The sequence below is a fragment of the Oncorhynchus keta genome, chromosome 27 (genome assembly GCF_023373465.1).
Source record: "Oncorhynchus keta strain PuntledgeMale-10-30-2019 chromosome 27, Oket_V2, whole genome shotgun sequence".
Classification (NCBI taxonomy): domain Eukaryota; kingdom Metazoa; phylum Chordata; class Actinopteri; order Salmoniformes; family Salmonidae; genus Oncorhynchus; species Oncorhynchus keta.
This window is the reverse complement of record NC_068447.1, coordinates 35,679,446-35,692,997: the sequence shown is the minus strand read 5'-3', so window position 1 is coordinate 35,692,997 and position 13,552 is coordinate 35,679,446. Positions and strand designations below refer to the sequence as shown.

Sequence of the window (13,552 nt, the reverse complement as noted above, 5' to 3'; positions counted from 1 at the left end):
AAAGTGACTGGAGAAAAGAACCCTAGAATGGCATTACAATGTCTCCACAGCTGTAATGCTATCCCCAAACCCAACCCTAACCCTAGCTTCATGTCCACATCATGGTTCAACCCCAACCCTAGCCATAACCCTAACCTCAACCCTATCTTCATGTCCACACCCCGGTTCAACCCCAACCCTAGCCATAACCCTAGCTTCATGTCCACACCCTGGCTCAACCCCAACCCTAGCCATAACCATAGCTTCATGTCCACACCCCGGCTCAACCCCAACCCTAGCCATAACCCTAGCTTCATGTCCACACCCCGGTTCAACCCCAACCCTAGCCATAACCCTAGCTTCATGTCCACACACCGGCTCAACCCCAACCCTAGCCATAACCATAGCTTCATGTCCACACACCGGCTCAACCCCAACCCTAGCCATAACCATAGCTTCATGTCCACACACCGGCTCAACCCCAACCCTAGCCATAACCATAGCTTCATGTCCACACACCGGCTCAACCCCAACCCTAGCCATAACCATAGCTTCATGTCCACACACCGGCTCAACCCCAACCCTAGCCATAACCATAGCTTCCTGTCCACACCCTGGCTCAACCCCAACCCTAGCCATAACCCTAGCTTCATGTCCACACCCCGGCTCAACCCCAACCCTAGCCATAACCATAGCTTCATGTCCACACACCGGCTCAACCTCAACCCTAGCCATAACCATAGCTTCATGTCCACACACCGGCTCAACCCCAACCCTAGCCATAACCCTAGCTTCATGTCCACACCCCGGCTCAACCCCAACCCTAGCCATAACCATAGCTTCATGTCCACACACCAGCTCAACCCCAACCCTAGCCATAACCCTAGCTTCATGTCCACACCCCGGCTCAACCCCAACCCTAGCCATAACCATAGCTTCATGTCCACACCCCGGCTCAACCCCAACCCTAGCCATAACCATAGCTTCATGTCCACACACCGGCTCAACCCCAACCCTAGCCATATCCCTAGCTTCATGTCCACACACCGGCTCAACCCCAACCCTAGCCATAACCATAGCTTCATGTCCACACCCTGGCTCAACCCCAACCCTAGCCATAACCATAGCTTCATGTCCACACACCGGCTCAACCCTAGCCATAACCATAGCTTCATGTCCACACCCCGGCTCAACCCCAACCCTAGCCATAACCCTAGCTTCATGTCCACACACCGGCTCAACCCCAACCCTAGCCATAACCATAGCTTCATGTCCACACCCCGGCTCAACCCCAACCCTAGCCATATCCCTAGCTTCATGTCCACACACCGGCTCAACCCCAACCCTAGCCATATCCCTAGCTTCATGTCCACACACCGGCTCAACCCCAACCCTAGCCATAACCATAGCTTCATGTCCACACCCGGGCTCAACCCCAACCCTAGCCATAACCATAGCTTCATGTCCACACCCCGGCTCAACCCCAACCCTAGCCATAACCATAGCTTCATGTCCACACACCGGCTCAACCCCAACCCTAGCCATATCCCTAGCTTCATGTCCACACACCGGCTCAACCCTAGCCATAACCATAGCTTCATGTCCACACCCGGGCTCAACCCCAACCCTAGCCATAACCATAGCTTCATGTCCACACCCCGGCTCAACCCCAACCCTAGCAATAACCATAGCTTCATGTCCACACACCGGCTCAACCCCAACCCTAGCCATATCCCTAGCTTCATGTCCACACACCGGCTCAACCCCAACCCTAGCCATAACCATAGCTTCATGTCCACACCCCGGCTCAACCCCAACCCTAGCCATAACCATAGCTTCATATCCACACCCCGGCTCAACCCCAACCCTAGCCATATCCCTAGCTTCATGTCCACACCCCGGTTCAACCCCAACCCTAGCCATAACCATAGCTTCATATCCACACCCCGGCTCAACCCCAACCCTAGCCATAACCATAGCTTCATGTCCACACCCCGGTTCAACCCCAACCCTAGCCATAACCATAGCTTCATATCCACACCCCGGCTCAACCCCAACCCTAGCCATAACCATAGCTTCATGTCCACACACCGGCTCAACCCCAACCCTAGCCATAACCATAGCTTCATGTCCACACCCCGGTTCAACCCCAACCCTAGCCATAACCCTAGCTTCATATCCACACCCCGGCTCAACCCCAACCCTAGCCATAACCATAGCTTCATGTCCACACACCGGCTCAACCCCAACCCTAGCCATAACCATAGCTTCATGTCCACACCCCGGTTCAACCCCAACCCTAGCCATAACCCTAGCTTCATGTCCACACCCCGGCTCAACCCCAACCCTAGCCATAACCATAGCTTCATGTCCACACCCCGGCTCAACCCCAACCCTAGCCATAACCATAGCTTCATGTCCACACACCGGCTCAACCCCAACCCTAGCCATATCCCTAGCTTCATGTCCACACACCGGCTCAACCCTAGCCATAACCATAGCTTCATGTCCACACCCGGGCTCAACCCCAACCCTAGCCATAACCATAGCTTCATGTCCACACCCCGGCTCAACCCCAACCCTAGCAATAACCATAGCTTCATGTCCACACACCGGCTCAACCCCAACCCTAGCCATATCCCTAGCTTCATGTCCACACACCGGCTCAACCCCAACCCTAGCCATAACCATAGCTTCATGTCCACACCCCGGCTCAACCCCAACCCTAGCCATAACCATAGCTTCATATCCACACCCCGGCTCAACCCCAACCCTAGCCATATCCCTAGCTTCATGTCCACACCCCGGTTCAACCCCAACCCTAGCCATAACCATAGCTTCATATCCACACCCCGGCTCAACCCCAACCCTAGCCATAACCATAGCTTCATGTCCACACCCCGGTTCAACCCCAACCCTAGCCATAACCATAGCTTCATATCCACACCCCGGCTCAACCCCAACCCTAGCCATAACCATAGCTTCATGTCCACACACCGGCTCAACCCCAACCCTAGCCATAACCATAGCTTCATGTCCACACCCCGGTTCAACCCCAACCCTAGCCATAACCCTAGCTTCATATCCACACCCCGGCTCAACCCCAACCCTAGCCATAACCATAGCTTCATGTCCACACACCGGCTCAACCCCAACCCTAGCCATAACCATAGCTTCATGTCCACACCCCGGTTCAACCCCAACCCTAGCCATAACCCTAGCTTCATGTCCACACCCCGGCTCAACCCCAACCCTAGCCATAACCATAGCTTCATGTCCACACACCGGCTCAACCCCAACCCTAGCCATAACCATAGCTTCATGTCCACACACCGGCTCAACCCCAACCCTAGCCATAACCATAGCTTCATGTCCACACACCGGCTCAAACTATTCAAAGAGGGCTTGATCTGTCTGCTTGGAATTTTATGCAGTAACATTTTGGAAGGAGTCGTTGGTACTTTCACGGCATAACAGGTTGCTTTTTTGTTTCAATTTCCATGCTTCATCAGTCCATCACAGGCAACTATCTGTGGAATAATAGTAATTATAGTAGTTGTAAACTCCCGAGTCAGCCACATGGGTGAGTCAGTCAAACAACAGCTGATATGCACAAGGGCATGACAAGGAAAGTTTAAAAGTTGTGTAATGCCTTCTCCCAAACCTTGTGTTGCACTGCACAATATACTATGTAATGCCCTGACGCTTCCTTCTCTGTCTCTGTCTGACCTTTTTCTCTCCTGAGAAATACATTTGGCAATGTCTTCCTCTCTGTCCTAAGAGGACATTCCCATTTTCCCATTGTGTGAGTGGGTGAATAATTATAACGTATTTTATCTTTGTTCTTCTGTCAGTACAATGTCATCACATTCCCTTGAGACATTCACCAAGCTTAAAAGCATAAACTGGGCTCAATTCTGACCCCAGTGTGTCAAAAATGGCATCATTTTGAATCGCTTTCTTTGATCAATTTTCGAACTTTGTCAAGCAACTAGTCACCAAAAAATAATAAAGAATGCTATGATTTTTTTGTTAGTAGGGAGGAATGAAAATGTACAATTATATTTTGTATACTAGTGGGGCGCTTAAGCAAAATAATGACTCGATCGTGCACTATGTGATAAGAGCACAACATTTGGCACATTGGTAGATGTATGTAGTACAGTATACGCTGAAATTATATAGACATGGAGCCACCATTTGGCCCCATGGGGTCCTGGCAGACATTTTTTTTAAATGGCAGCCGATGGTACAAAAGTTGTAATGGCGAACTATGAACTGAAAAGTTGTCATTTGTGACTGAAACTTGTAAACGTGTGCTTTTAACAATGTACATTTGTTGATCGCGAGGCATACAAATAAGATTATTTATTGATACATTTGAAACGAGGTCCAGTTGTGGCCGCAACCGGACTAGATTGTGAACGACTCTTGGGGGAATGCCTTGCTTGACTGCCATGAGAGTGATAAGTAGCCTGAAGACTTACACTAAATTCTTCAGCTGTATTGTCGTTAGCCACAAGGCCTATCTCTCACGGGGGTGGGGCATGTGGTTGGCGTTCCATTCACTACCGGAAATGTTGACGAGAGGACACCCAACGGCCGGCAGTGGGAGTTGATGGAATGAGATGGATTTTGGCAGAGGTTCTGCTAATTTTCTCTTGGATAAAACATTTTTATCTCCATATAGTTTTCTGTTTCCAAAACTAGAATATGTAACAAACAGAGTGGACTGTGTTTTGTAGACTTTACCCTTTGCCAACATTTCAAAATATTTCCTTGTTTAGGAGGAGTGCAAGGATGAATTGAGTTATTGCAGACGCGCAACTCACAGAGTAGGCGTTCCCTAACAGAAATATGCAAATAAAATGTTTAGAACATGCCAATAGGATCTCACTAGCTCGTGCTTGGCTCTGCCCACCTCCTTGCTTGTTCTGCCCACTATGATTAATTTGCTCCCATTGGAAACGACAGGCTCTGGTCAATCTTGGGTTAGTTATGAAAATATTTGCTACAGACACAGATAGTTATACAAATCTTTGCTAACTCCTTGTTCTATGGTGGATCAAAAGTAACTCTCCTGTAAAAAATAAACTTCTGTCTTTCTTCTAAACTCAGCTAGAGTGGTTTTTACAGCAATTTTATATCGGCTCTACTTGATGCTAGCTAGGCTAACGTTTGCAAAACCAGCTAGATAAATACATTACATGACCAAAAGTATGTGGACAACTGCTGGTCGAACATCTCATTCCAAAATCATGGGCATTAATATGGAGTCGGTCCCCATTTGGTGCTACACTCTCAGCCTCCACTCTTCTGGAAAGGCATTCCATTCAGCCACAAGAGCATTAGTGAGGTCGGGGACTGATGTTGGGCGATTAGGCTTGGCTCGCAGTCGGCTTTTCAATTCATCTCAAAGGTGTTCAATGGAGTTGAAGTCAGGGCTCTGTGCACGCCAGTCAAGTTCTTCCACACCGATCTCGACAAACTATTTCTGTATGGACCTCGCTTTGTGCACAGGGACATTTTCACACTAAAACAGGAAAGGGCCTTACCCAAACTGTTGCCACAACGGTTGGAAGCACAGAATCATCTAGAATGTCAGTGTATGTATGTTACAACGTTGAAGATTTCCCATTACTAGAACTAAGGGGCCTGAAACATGAAAAACAGCTCCAGACCATTATTCCTCCTCCACCAAACTTTACAGTTGGCACTATGCATTGTGGCAGGTAGCATTCTCCTTCTCCAGATTCGTCCATCGGACTGCCAGATGGTGAAGTGTGATTCATCACTCCAGAGAATGCATTTCCACCGCTCCAGAGTCCAATGGCGGCGAGCTTTACACCACTCCAGCTGACGTTTGGCATTGTGCATGGTGATCTTAGGCTTGTGTGCGGCTGCTCGGCCATGGAAACCCATTTCATGAAGCTCCCGCCGAACAGTTATTGAGCAGAAGTTGCTTCCAGAGGTAGTTTGGAACTCGGTAGTGAGTGTTGCACCCGAGGACGATTTTTACACGCTTCAGCACCCAGCAGTCCCGTTCTGTGAGCTTGTGTGGCCTATCAATTTGCGGCTGAGCCGTTGTTGCTCCTAGATGTTTCCACTTCACAATAACAGCACTTACAGTTGACCGGGCGGCTCTAGCAGGGCAAACATTTTACAAACTGACTTGTTGGAAAGGTGACATCCCATGACGGTGCCACGTTGACAGTCACTGAGCTCTTCATAAGGTCATTCTACTGCCAATGTTTGTCTATGGCGATTGCATGGCTGTGTGCTCGATTTTATACACCTGTCAGCAACGGGAGAGACAAATAGCCGAATCCACTAATTTGAAGGGGTGTTCACATACATTTGTATATATAGTGTAGCTAGCTATTTACATCCTATCAAACCTGTCATCTTGTGTGTTTGGTTAGCCTCCTAGCGAGTAGCCAATGCCAGGGCAAGCAAGGTTAGGCATCAAGCTAGCTAACTTATCCTAGCAATGACGCTCGCTAGCGAGAAAACTAAACATTTGGCTAGCTGGCATCGGGAGTATGGGGTAACGTTAGTTACAGTAGTGAGGGTGAGTTAAACCATTTTTTCAACATCTGGCTAGCTAGTTGTAACCAAAGGACTTTCTACAATTTCTAGCTAGCAACATTAGTCTGGCTCATCCGGTGTCCTGTGTGAATTTAAGGATGCTCCCTCTAATTCACTCGTTCTTTCTCTCTCCTCTCGGAGGACCATGCCTCAGGACTACCTGGCCCGATGAGTCATTGCTGTTCCTAGTCCACCTGGTCATGCTGCTGCTCCAGTTTCAACTGTGCTGCCTGCAGCTATGTAACCCTGTTTACCTGTCCCAGACCTGCTGTTTTGTCTAACTCTGAATGACCGGCTATGAAAAGTCAATATGACATCATTTATATTCTTGAGGTAGTGTTAACCAATTCGAGCTAGCCCACCAAGACCAGACCAACCCTGTTTGACTTCAAAGTACCAGACATTAGATACAACTTTTTTTCTTGAATTTGAACAATGAGGTACGCTACAACAGGACTTGGTTTTCGCCATTTGTATTGAGAAAATACCATAAGCCTTAGATCGGATATATAATTCACCAATATCAAACACAAAACAGACGTCCCAGACCCGGAAACTAAAGAAGCAACTAACGGGCGTAGCATTTGGCGGGAGCATGGAGTCTGGGTAGCCGGGCAAGATGATACGCAATGCGACTTGTTCTCGAGTTTGCTGAGCACATGCTGTAGGTTTTAGTTTCTCATTCTGGCACCATGCGATCAATTATCCGTTCTAAACATGTATTTCTATGCTCATGATCTATTTTCCTTCGCGCATTGGAGGTCGGTTTACGTCTCTGGAACCGCTGAGCTGGAGGAGCGAACGGCTAAAATAAACGTCGTTCAAAGAGAACGAATCGTTCAACTGCAAATCACGTCTCCACTCGTGGACCGCAACTTCAATGAGTAGGCTACAGGACAGAAGATAACGTGTTATCATAGGAAACGGAAGAAAAACCGTTGATAATCTTTTCATTCTCCAATTTAGTTTCGTTACTTGTATTTGTCATTTCAACTTTTTATTGAACATCTCTCTGCTTGTAATTAGTTCTGTTGACATATCCCTTTCAAGCACTTAATCTGCGTCTGAAATAGTGTATTTTACGCCTGCAACTGGTGACAAACGTTAGGATTTTGTCAGCGGCAGGTAGCCTAGTGGTTAGAGCGTTGGACCAGTACCCGAAAGGTTTCTGAATTGAATCCCCGAGTTGACAAGGTAAAAATCTGCCCGTCATTGTAAATAAGAATGTGTTCTTATCTGATTTGCCTAGTAAAAAAAAAAAAGTTTTTTTGTCCACGCCCCCCAAATCACATAAAGCCAGGAGAGTTTGAAGTCTCATCATATGAAAGGGTGCTTTCAAGTAGGGTACTGCTGTTGCTATAACATTTGGATTATTATTACTGTCAAGCAACTGCACCTGGAATCCATAGCCCTTCTGTGTTCCTAATTTTCTGTGTGAATTGGAGGGCAGCGAGAGATGCATCTGGTCCTCAGGGTACTGTGTATCTCTATGCTCACACTGTGTTGCCTGAGTAGCACTGGTGAGATAGGTTGTAAACAATGGACAACCTCTGCTGGTTCTCCTGATGTCTGCTGTGAAAGGTGCAATCCAGGTAAATGTCTAAACTAGGCTACTGTAAATGGTTTAACTTTAAATGTAACCTAGAAATAATCAAGAATTAATGTAATGGGGCTTGGATTTTGAGAAGTAAATTCTAAAGGCTTTATCTGGTTAAATTCTCTCTTTTATGGGGATGAACAATCTACTGTATCCCAGGTTAATTAAATCATATGTATCCTTTAGTGGGTATACCACTAAAGTGACCCAGTTGAGTTTCAGTGGCTTCTATTAGTACCACCAGAGGGGAGTGTATGGATAATGATCAAACAACTGTATCTGGCATGTGGAAGAGGGCTGGAAATAGTTTCCTATCAAATACATTTACCGTCCACTGAAATTGCTACTGATGGAGCGATTGTGATGTTATTATGGATGTAGATGTGTTTTCAATTGTTGCCGGTGTATTTTGTGTAGGGAACCGTCTGGTGACACACTGTGGACCAGACCCAGAAAAGCTCTGCGTTCCATGTCGGAATGAGACCTATACAACTGATGGTACATCACACTCCTGTCTCAGGTGTACTCAGTGTGTAGGTATGTCACCAGAGATTTACCCATTTGATAGAATCTATTCTCCTCTACACTTAAATATCTATCGTTGATGAGCGAGACGTTTTAACATTCATTTTACTCTTTTGCTTGCTTGCGTGTGTGTAGGTGGCGCCCAATTCCTTAAGGCGGCCTGTACAAAAAGCAAGGACACAGAATGTGACTGTAGGGCAGGATTCCGATGTGGTGATGACCACTGCTCCTTCTGTGTTGAGGAGTGTGGGACGGGCCAGGAACCTCTTCCCGCTGCAAGTAAGACACATCTATACCTGCAGACCTTAAAGTCAAACAAGTTATCTGGCATGCCTAGTAAGACACAAGATCAGGACACATGGAACATTTTCACCATGTCCGACCCTCTGCATGTCTGTCTCCATAGGGTCCTGCCGGAATTGTCCAGAAGGGACCTTCAATGACAAAATCCATGAGAAGTGCAAGTCTTGGAGAACAAGGTTCCATTTAATCCCCCCTGTAAACTCTTGAGTTTGCGTCAATATTGGAATTACCGATAGTACTAATGCCATTGCATAAATTACCATATGCAGCAAAACACTTGACTTAATCTCAGCAACTCAGAACTAAAATCCTCCGCTATGGCTACTCAATGTAATCTGATATTGGAGAGCCAATCCTTAATCTTTATCTCTCCATCTCTGTCCCAGCTGTCTGCATCCCAATGAACACATTGTTGCAGTGGGAGATGCAGTCAGTGACAGCAAGTGCGGCATTGCCAACATTGTAACGCCAGAAGTCAACACCTTACCTTCAACACAGGCGGACCCTGAGGGTAAGACCAGTGAATCTAACCCATGGCAAAATGTATGTTATATCACCTTGTTTTTAAAAAAAAATGACAACGCCTCTTTCTTTGATGGCACAGGGCTTTTTTGGGCTATAAGTGCCTCATTTGGGGTCTTTATCCTCCTTATCGTCTTGTTTCTGGTCATCATCATCACCAAAAAGAAGCCAGAGAAGACAGCCCCCAAGGAGCCAACCCTTACTGAGCTAACTCCCCCTACAGGTAATTAGATGCTTATACAATGTTATTCATTCCTACTCATCATACAGCAGTGCAACATTGTTCTGTCAGCTTTCAAACTGTAATCCTGAACGAAGCGTCAACATAATTTAATCTGAGAGGGCTCAATCTTCACCTCCGCTCTCCCTCTGTCTTAGATGAACCCAGGAGCCTGGTGGTGACCAGTTTCCACCACCCTCAGCAGGAGCAGGGCAGCAGCTCTGAAATCCTGTGCTCCCAAGACTTTGAGACCAAGCTCCTGCCTGTGTGAGTGGCAGTGGACTTACTTTCATGTGTTTTTGTTCCACTTTACTTTAATTTATTTAAGAGTATTACTGATATGTTGCATTGTTGGGAAAGGCATTTCACTGTACTTGTGGATGTGACAATTAACTTGGAACAGGGTCATACTGGGTCTGACCTAATGATCACTACTTCACACGGGCACTCTGATGCCTACACATTGCTAGCCTCAAGCCCGGGCTGATGCTACTGCTGATACAGTTGGACTCTAGCTCTGCTGGACCATGCTACTGAGTCGCTGGGAATAAGACAGAGGCTTAGATCATTTTTTGAATTTGTGATATATTTTTATTCTGTGATATTTCTAATACCTCAGTCATTTTCTTATCACACAAGCACATTCAAAGGTAAACTAGGTCACTATGTTAAGATCATGTACATGTCAGCTAGCTAGTAAACTGATATTCAAATGTCAGTAGTGATGGGGAATTTTAGGGGGAAAAACACTGATGTCACTATATGACATATGCATTAGCAATTGGCTGCAGCTGGACTAGTTCAACTATTTACATTTCCTGGTTTCATAAACTGATGGCAAGTGTCCTTTATGGCCTGAATATGTAATACTACCTTCATACACATTTCAAGAGTAGTATCAGAGCCATGACTATAATGTAACAGTGAATGAGGGGGTACAGCAGTACAACATAGGAAGCTCTGTATAGTTGTGACTGGCAGCCTCCATGCCTCCCACTGGCTTATACAGTATCATAGTCACGTTTTCTCAGTTCCCTGAATGGCTAAACCTAGCTGCCCACAGTTTAAGCTGAAGGGAATATCCCTACTTAATATACTGTACAACCCGAGGTGTGACGAACGTTTCATTGCGCAAGGTATGACGAAGAGCAAGTACAGGGTAATGCCTCAGCACTTTAAGAATTTCATTTATGATAACAATGTACCACTGTAGTACAGTATGTGACTTGGAGCCACTTTCCTGTGTGAATGTACTGCTTTTGTTGGCTGGTATAGAGTTAAGGACATTCCAATTGGAGCATTCATCCCACCCTCCCCTGTAACCATTCACCAAGAGATTGCTGTAAATGAGAATGTGTTTTGTCAACCTACCTGGTAAAATAAACATTGACAAGGACATTGAAATGTGTGCAGGACACAGTATGACGTTATAATAAAAAGGCAGCTTAATCTACCCAACTTTTCCAGGAAGAGATTTCAAAAAGGGTCTGGACATTCCAAATAATGTAGGAGGAAATGCTACGGTCAGAGAATCCTCTCAGGTGGGGGTTTCCCCTTTACACAGACGTATATCTAAAGTAACTGGAAAAGTCTGTTAACCAATACAAATGTTAATTGCACTTGGCGCACAATTTACAATGTCGGCATTGAATGTGATCAAAGGGCTTCCTTTAACCTCGTCTGATAAGATCAAGACCAGAGTGAACTCTTTCACCACTAGGTTTGCAATCATAAGCATGATCTAAATCGGTGTTCCTTCGGCTTGCTGGAAATGCTTGTTAACTCAAGCCCACTTAGCCTTGGTTGTAAAAAAGAAATGAATACTCCCTCTGGGCTTTCTGTTAGGCAGAGCTGGGAAAGCCGAGAGGATTATGATTAAATGTGTCATATTAATCCCATTGTACCATCACTGCTGGGAAATTACACAAGAAGGAGCATAGGTCATGTGTAAATAAAGCTAACAGAATCATAAACGCTGTATAGTCACACAGGGAAGAGGGGAAACCGTGTCAAACACGCTGGAAGAGCATCTCAGGCAAATGATCCTATATAAACTTCCCATTCAGATCTGTACTAATGTAACCTTTACTTTTCATGAGTCTACAAAGAAGCAGAGTAGTGCACCACAGTTCACACCCACGTTTAGTTACTGTATTTTTCTAGTTTGGACAGGCGTAGCCCACTGAGATGGAACATCTCACATTTCACAATTAGGGCCTACATGGTGGAAAACGTGAACCCACACTCATGGAATGGGCCTACAGTAGTAGCAGTGTAAATTAGTCATCACCACCACAAATGACTGTCACGGTAATCTGAGGACAGGACCTTCAGAAAGCCAGTTACACTAAAGATGATAGTCACATTGATGGATTTTTAGAGTGCCGTCCATGTGAATATCCTTAAGTACTTGGACTGGCCGGCTCCTGGGATTTTATGTATTGTATATCTTTTCACTTAGGCACAGAGATTGATTAAATAAGCAATATCGTTTCATATTTTTTTTAAATAAAGAACTAGCAAATACCACTGGATTGTCTTATTGTATCCATCTTACCATAAAGATCTTGGCAGGAAATGTGCCCTGCGTGGCTTAGTTGGTAGAGCATGGCGCTTGCAATGAATGCACTCACGACTAAGTCACTCTGGATAAGTGTGTCTGCTAAATGACAAATGTAAAATTGTAACTTACACCAATATGACTTATTGATGACCTTGACAAAATAGAAGATCAGCTACATTTACTGCAGCACATTCCTCTGTCAGCATCAGCTTCTCTAAGAGGAATTAATATCACACAGTTGAGGTTTCATGGGTGTTCATTTTATTCAGAAACACTTCAGAGAAACCTATGAGAGCACTGTTCCCAGTGCTATAAAGATAAAGTTCTAGCAGTGATTTGTCTAACATGTAGTTGCTGTATTACTGTATATTTTTTTAAAAGTATGTTTAAATAAAAGGAATGAAAATGTAGAGTATGGAACTCTGTTGAATGTACTCAATTGACAGTTTGAGTGGTGCAAAATTATCAGAATCAGAGAGTTGGTGGGAAAACTAGATTGAGGAAGGATGCAGTTCAGTAGTTGCACTTACATAACTACTCAATGTAAAGTTTAGGTTCATGGGAGAAGGTGGAGTTACCTCGTATCAGCAGTATGCTCGGTGTGCCGTGACCTCCTGTCATACAGCATAACTTAAGAGTTCACCAACAGGCCTAACTGTAAAACACTGAAGATGTGGAGTTAAGAGGATGACTCCAGCACAGTAAGGGGACTCCAGCACAGTAAGGGGACTCCAGCACAGTAAGGGGATTCCATGTCATAAATGTATGACGTGACAAGCCTAGGCTGAGACAGCCCATTGAGGAAATACTGGATTCACAGTGACAATTCTATTTCCCAGTCATTTGGGAAACTTGACACTTTAGAAGTGAATTACATGATAAGTCTGTTCTGAAAAGATCCCCTCAGGTCTTTCTCAGACAGATATCAAGAGGGGATAGCATCCCTAAAACAGGGTTTCAGATGTGTTGCCATGTGAATTGAGTGTTACTCAGATCTTCCCTTAATACTAAATAAGAAAACCAAAAAAGTCAAACAATAAAACAAACTGATATTAACATTCTCTCATCAACACAGAAGGCAAATATGAATAGGCAAGGCCAACTACACTGAAGATATAAATGCCACCATTTCAAATATTCTCCTGAGTTACAGTTCATATAGGGAAATCAGTCAACTGAAATAAATACATTAGGCCCTAATCTAGATTTTACATGACTGGGCAGGGGTGCAACCATGGGTGGGGCCACCCACTGG

At 45.4% G+C, this 13,552-nt stretch overlaps 1 protein-coding gene across 1 annotated transcript; it reads left to right on the top strand.

The window, feature by feature from the left end:
- Positions 1-6,959: 6,959 nt before the first annotated feature.
- Positions 6,960-11,132, top strand: LOC118359869 (tumor necrosis factor receptor superfamily member 9). The gene is made up of 8 exons (XM_035738734.2): positions 6,960-7,761; positions 8,018-8,159; positions 8,582-8,701; positions 8,825-8,968; positions 9,096-9,168; positions 9,379-9,503; positions 9,597-9,737; positions 9,893-11,132. Exons 2-8 carry the CDS (start codon positions 8,024-8,026, stop codon positions 10,003-10,005), a joined length of 852 nt encoding a protein of 283 aa, XP_035594627.1. The 5' UTR covers positions 6,960-7,761; positions 8,018-8,023; the 3' UTR covers positions 10,006-11,132.
- The last annotated feature ends 2,420 nt before the right edge of the window (positions 11,133-13,552 follow it).

What these genes read in the sequence shown, in the direction of transcription:
- LOC118359869 (XM_035738734.2), top strand. Translation starts at nt 8,024, where the DNA reads ATGCATCTGGTCCTCAGGGTACTGTGTATCTCTATGCTCACACTGTGT. An exon ending in GGAACCTCTTCCCGCTGCAA is followed by an intron (nt 8,969 to 9,095) that starts GTAAGACACATC and finishes CTGTCTCCATAG; the next exon opens with GGTCCTGCCGGAATTGTCCA. An exon ending in TGCAAGTCTTGGAGAACAAG is followed by an intron (nt 9,169 to 9,378) that starts GTTCCATTTAAT and finishes TCTCTGTCCCAG; the next exon opens with CTGTCTGCATCCCAATGAAC.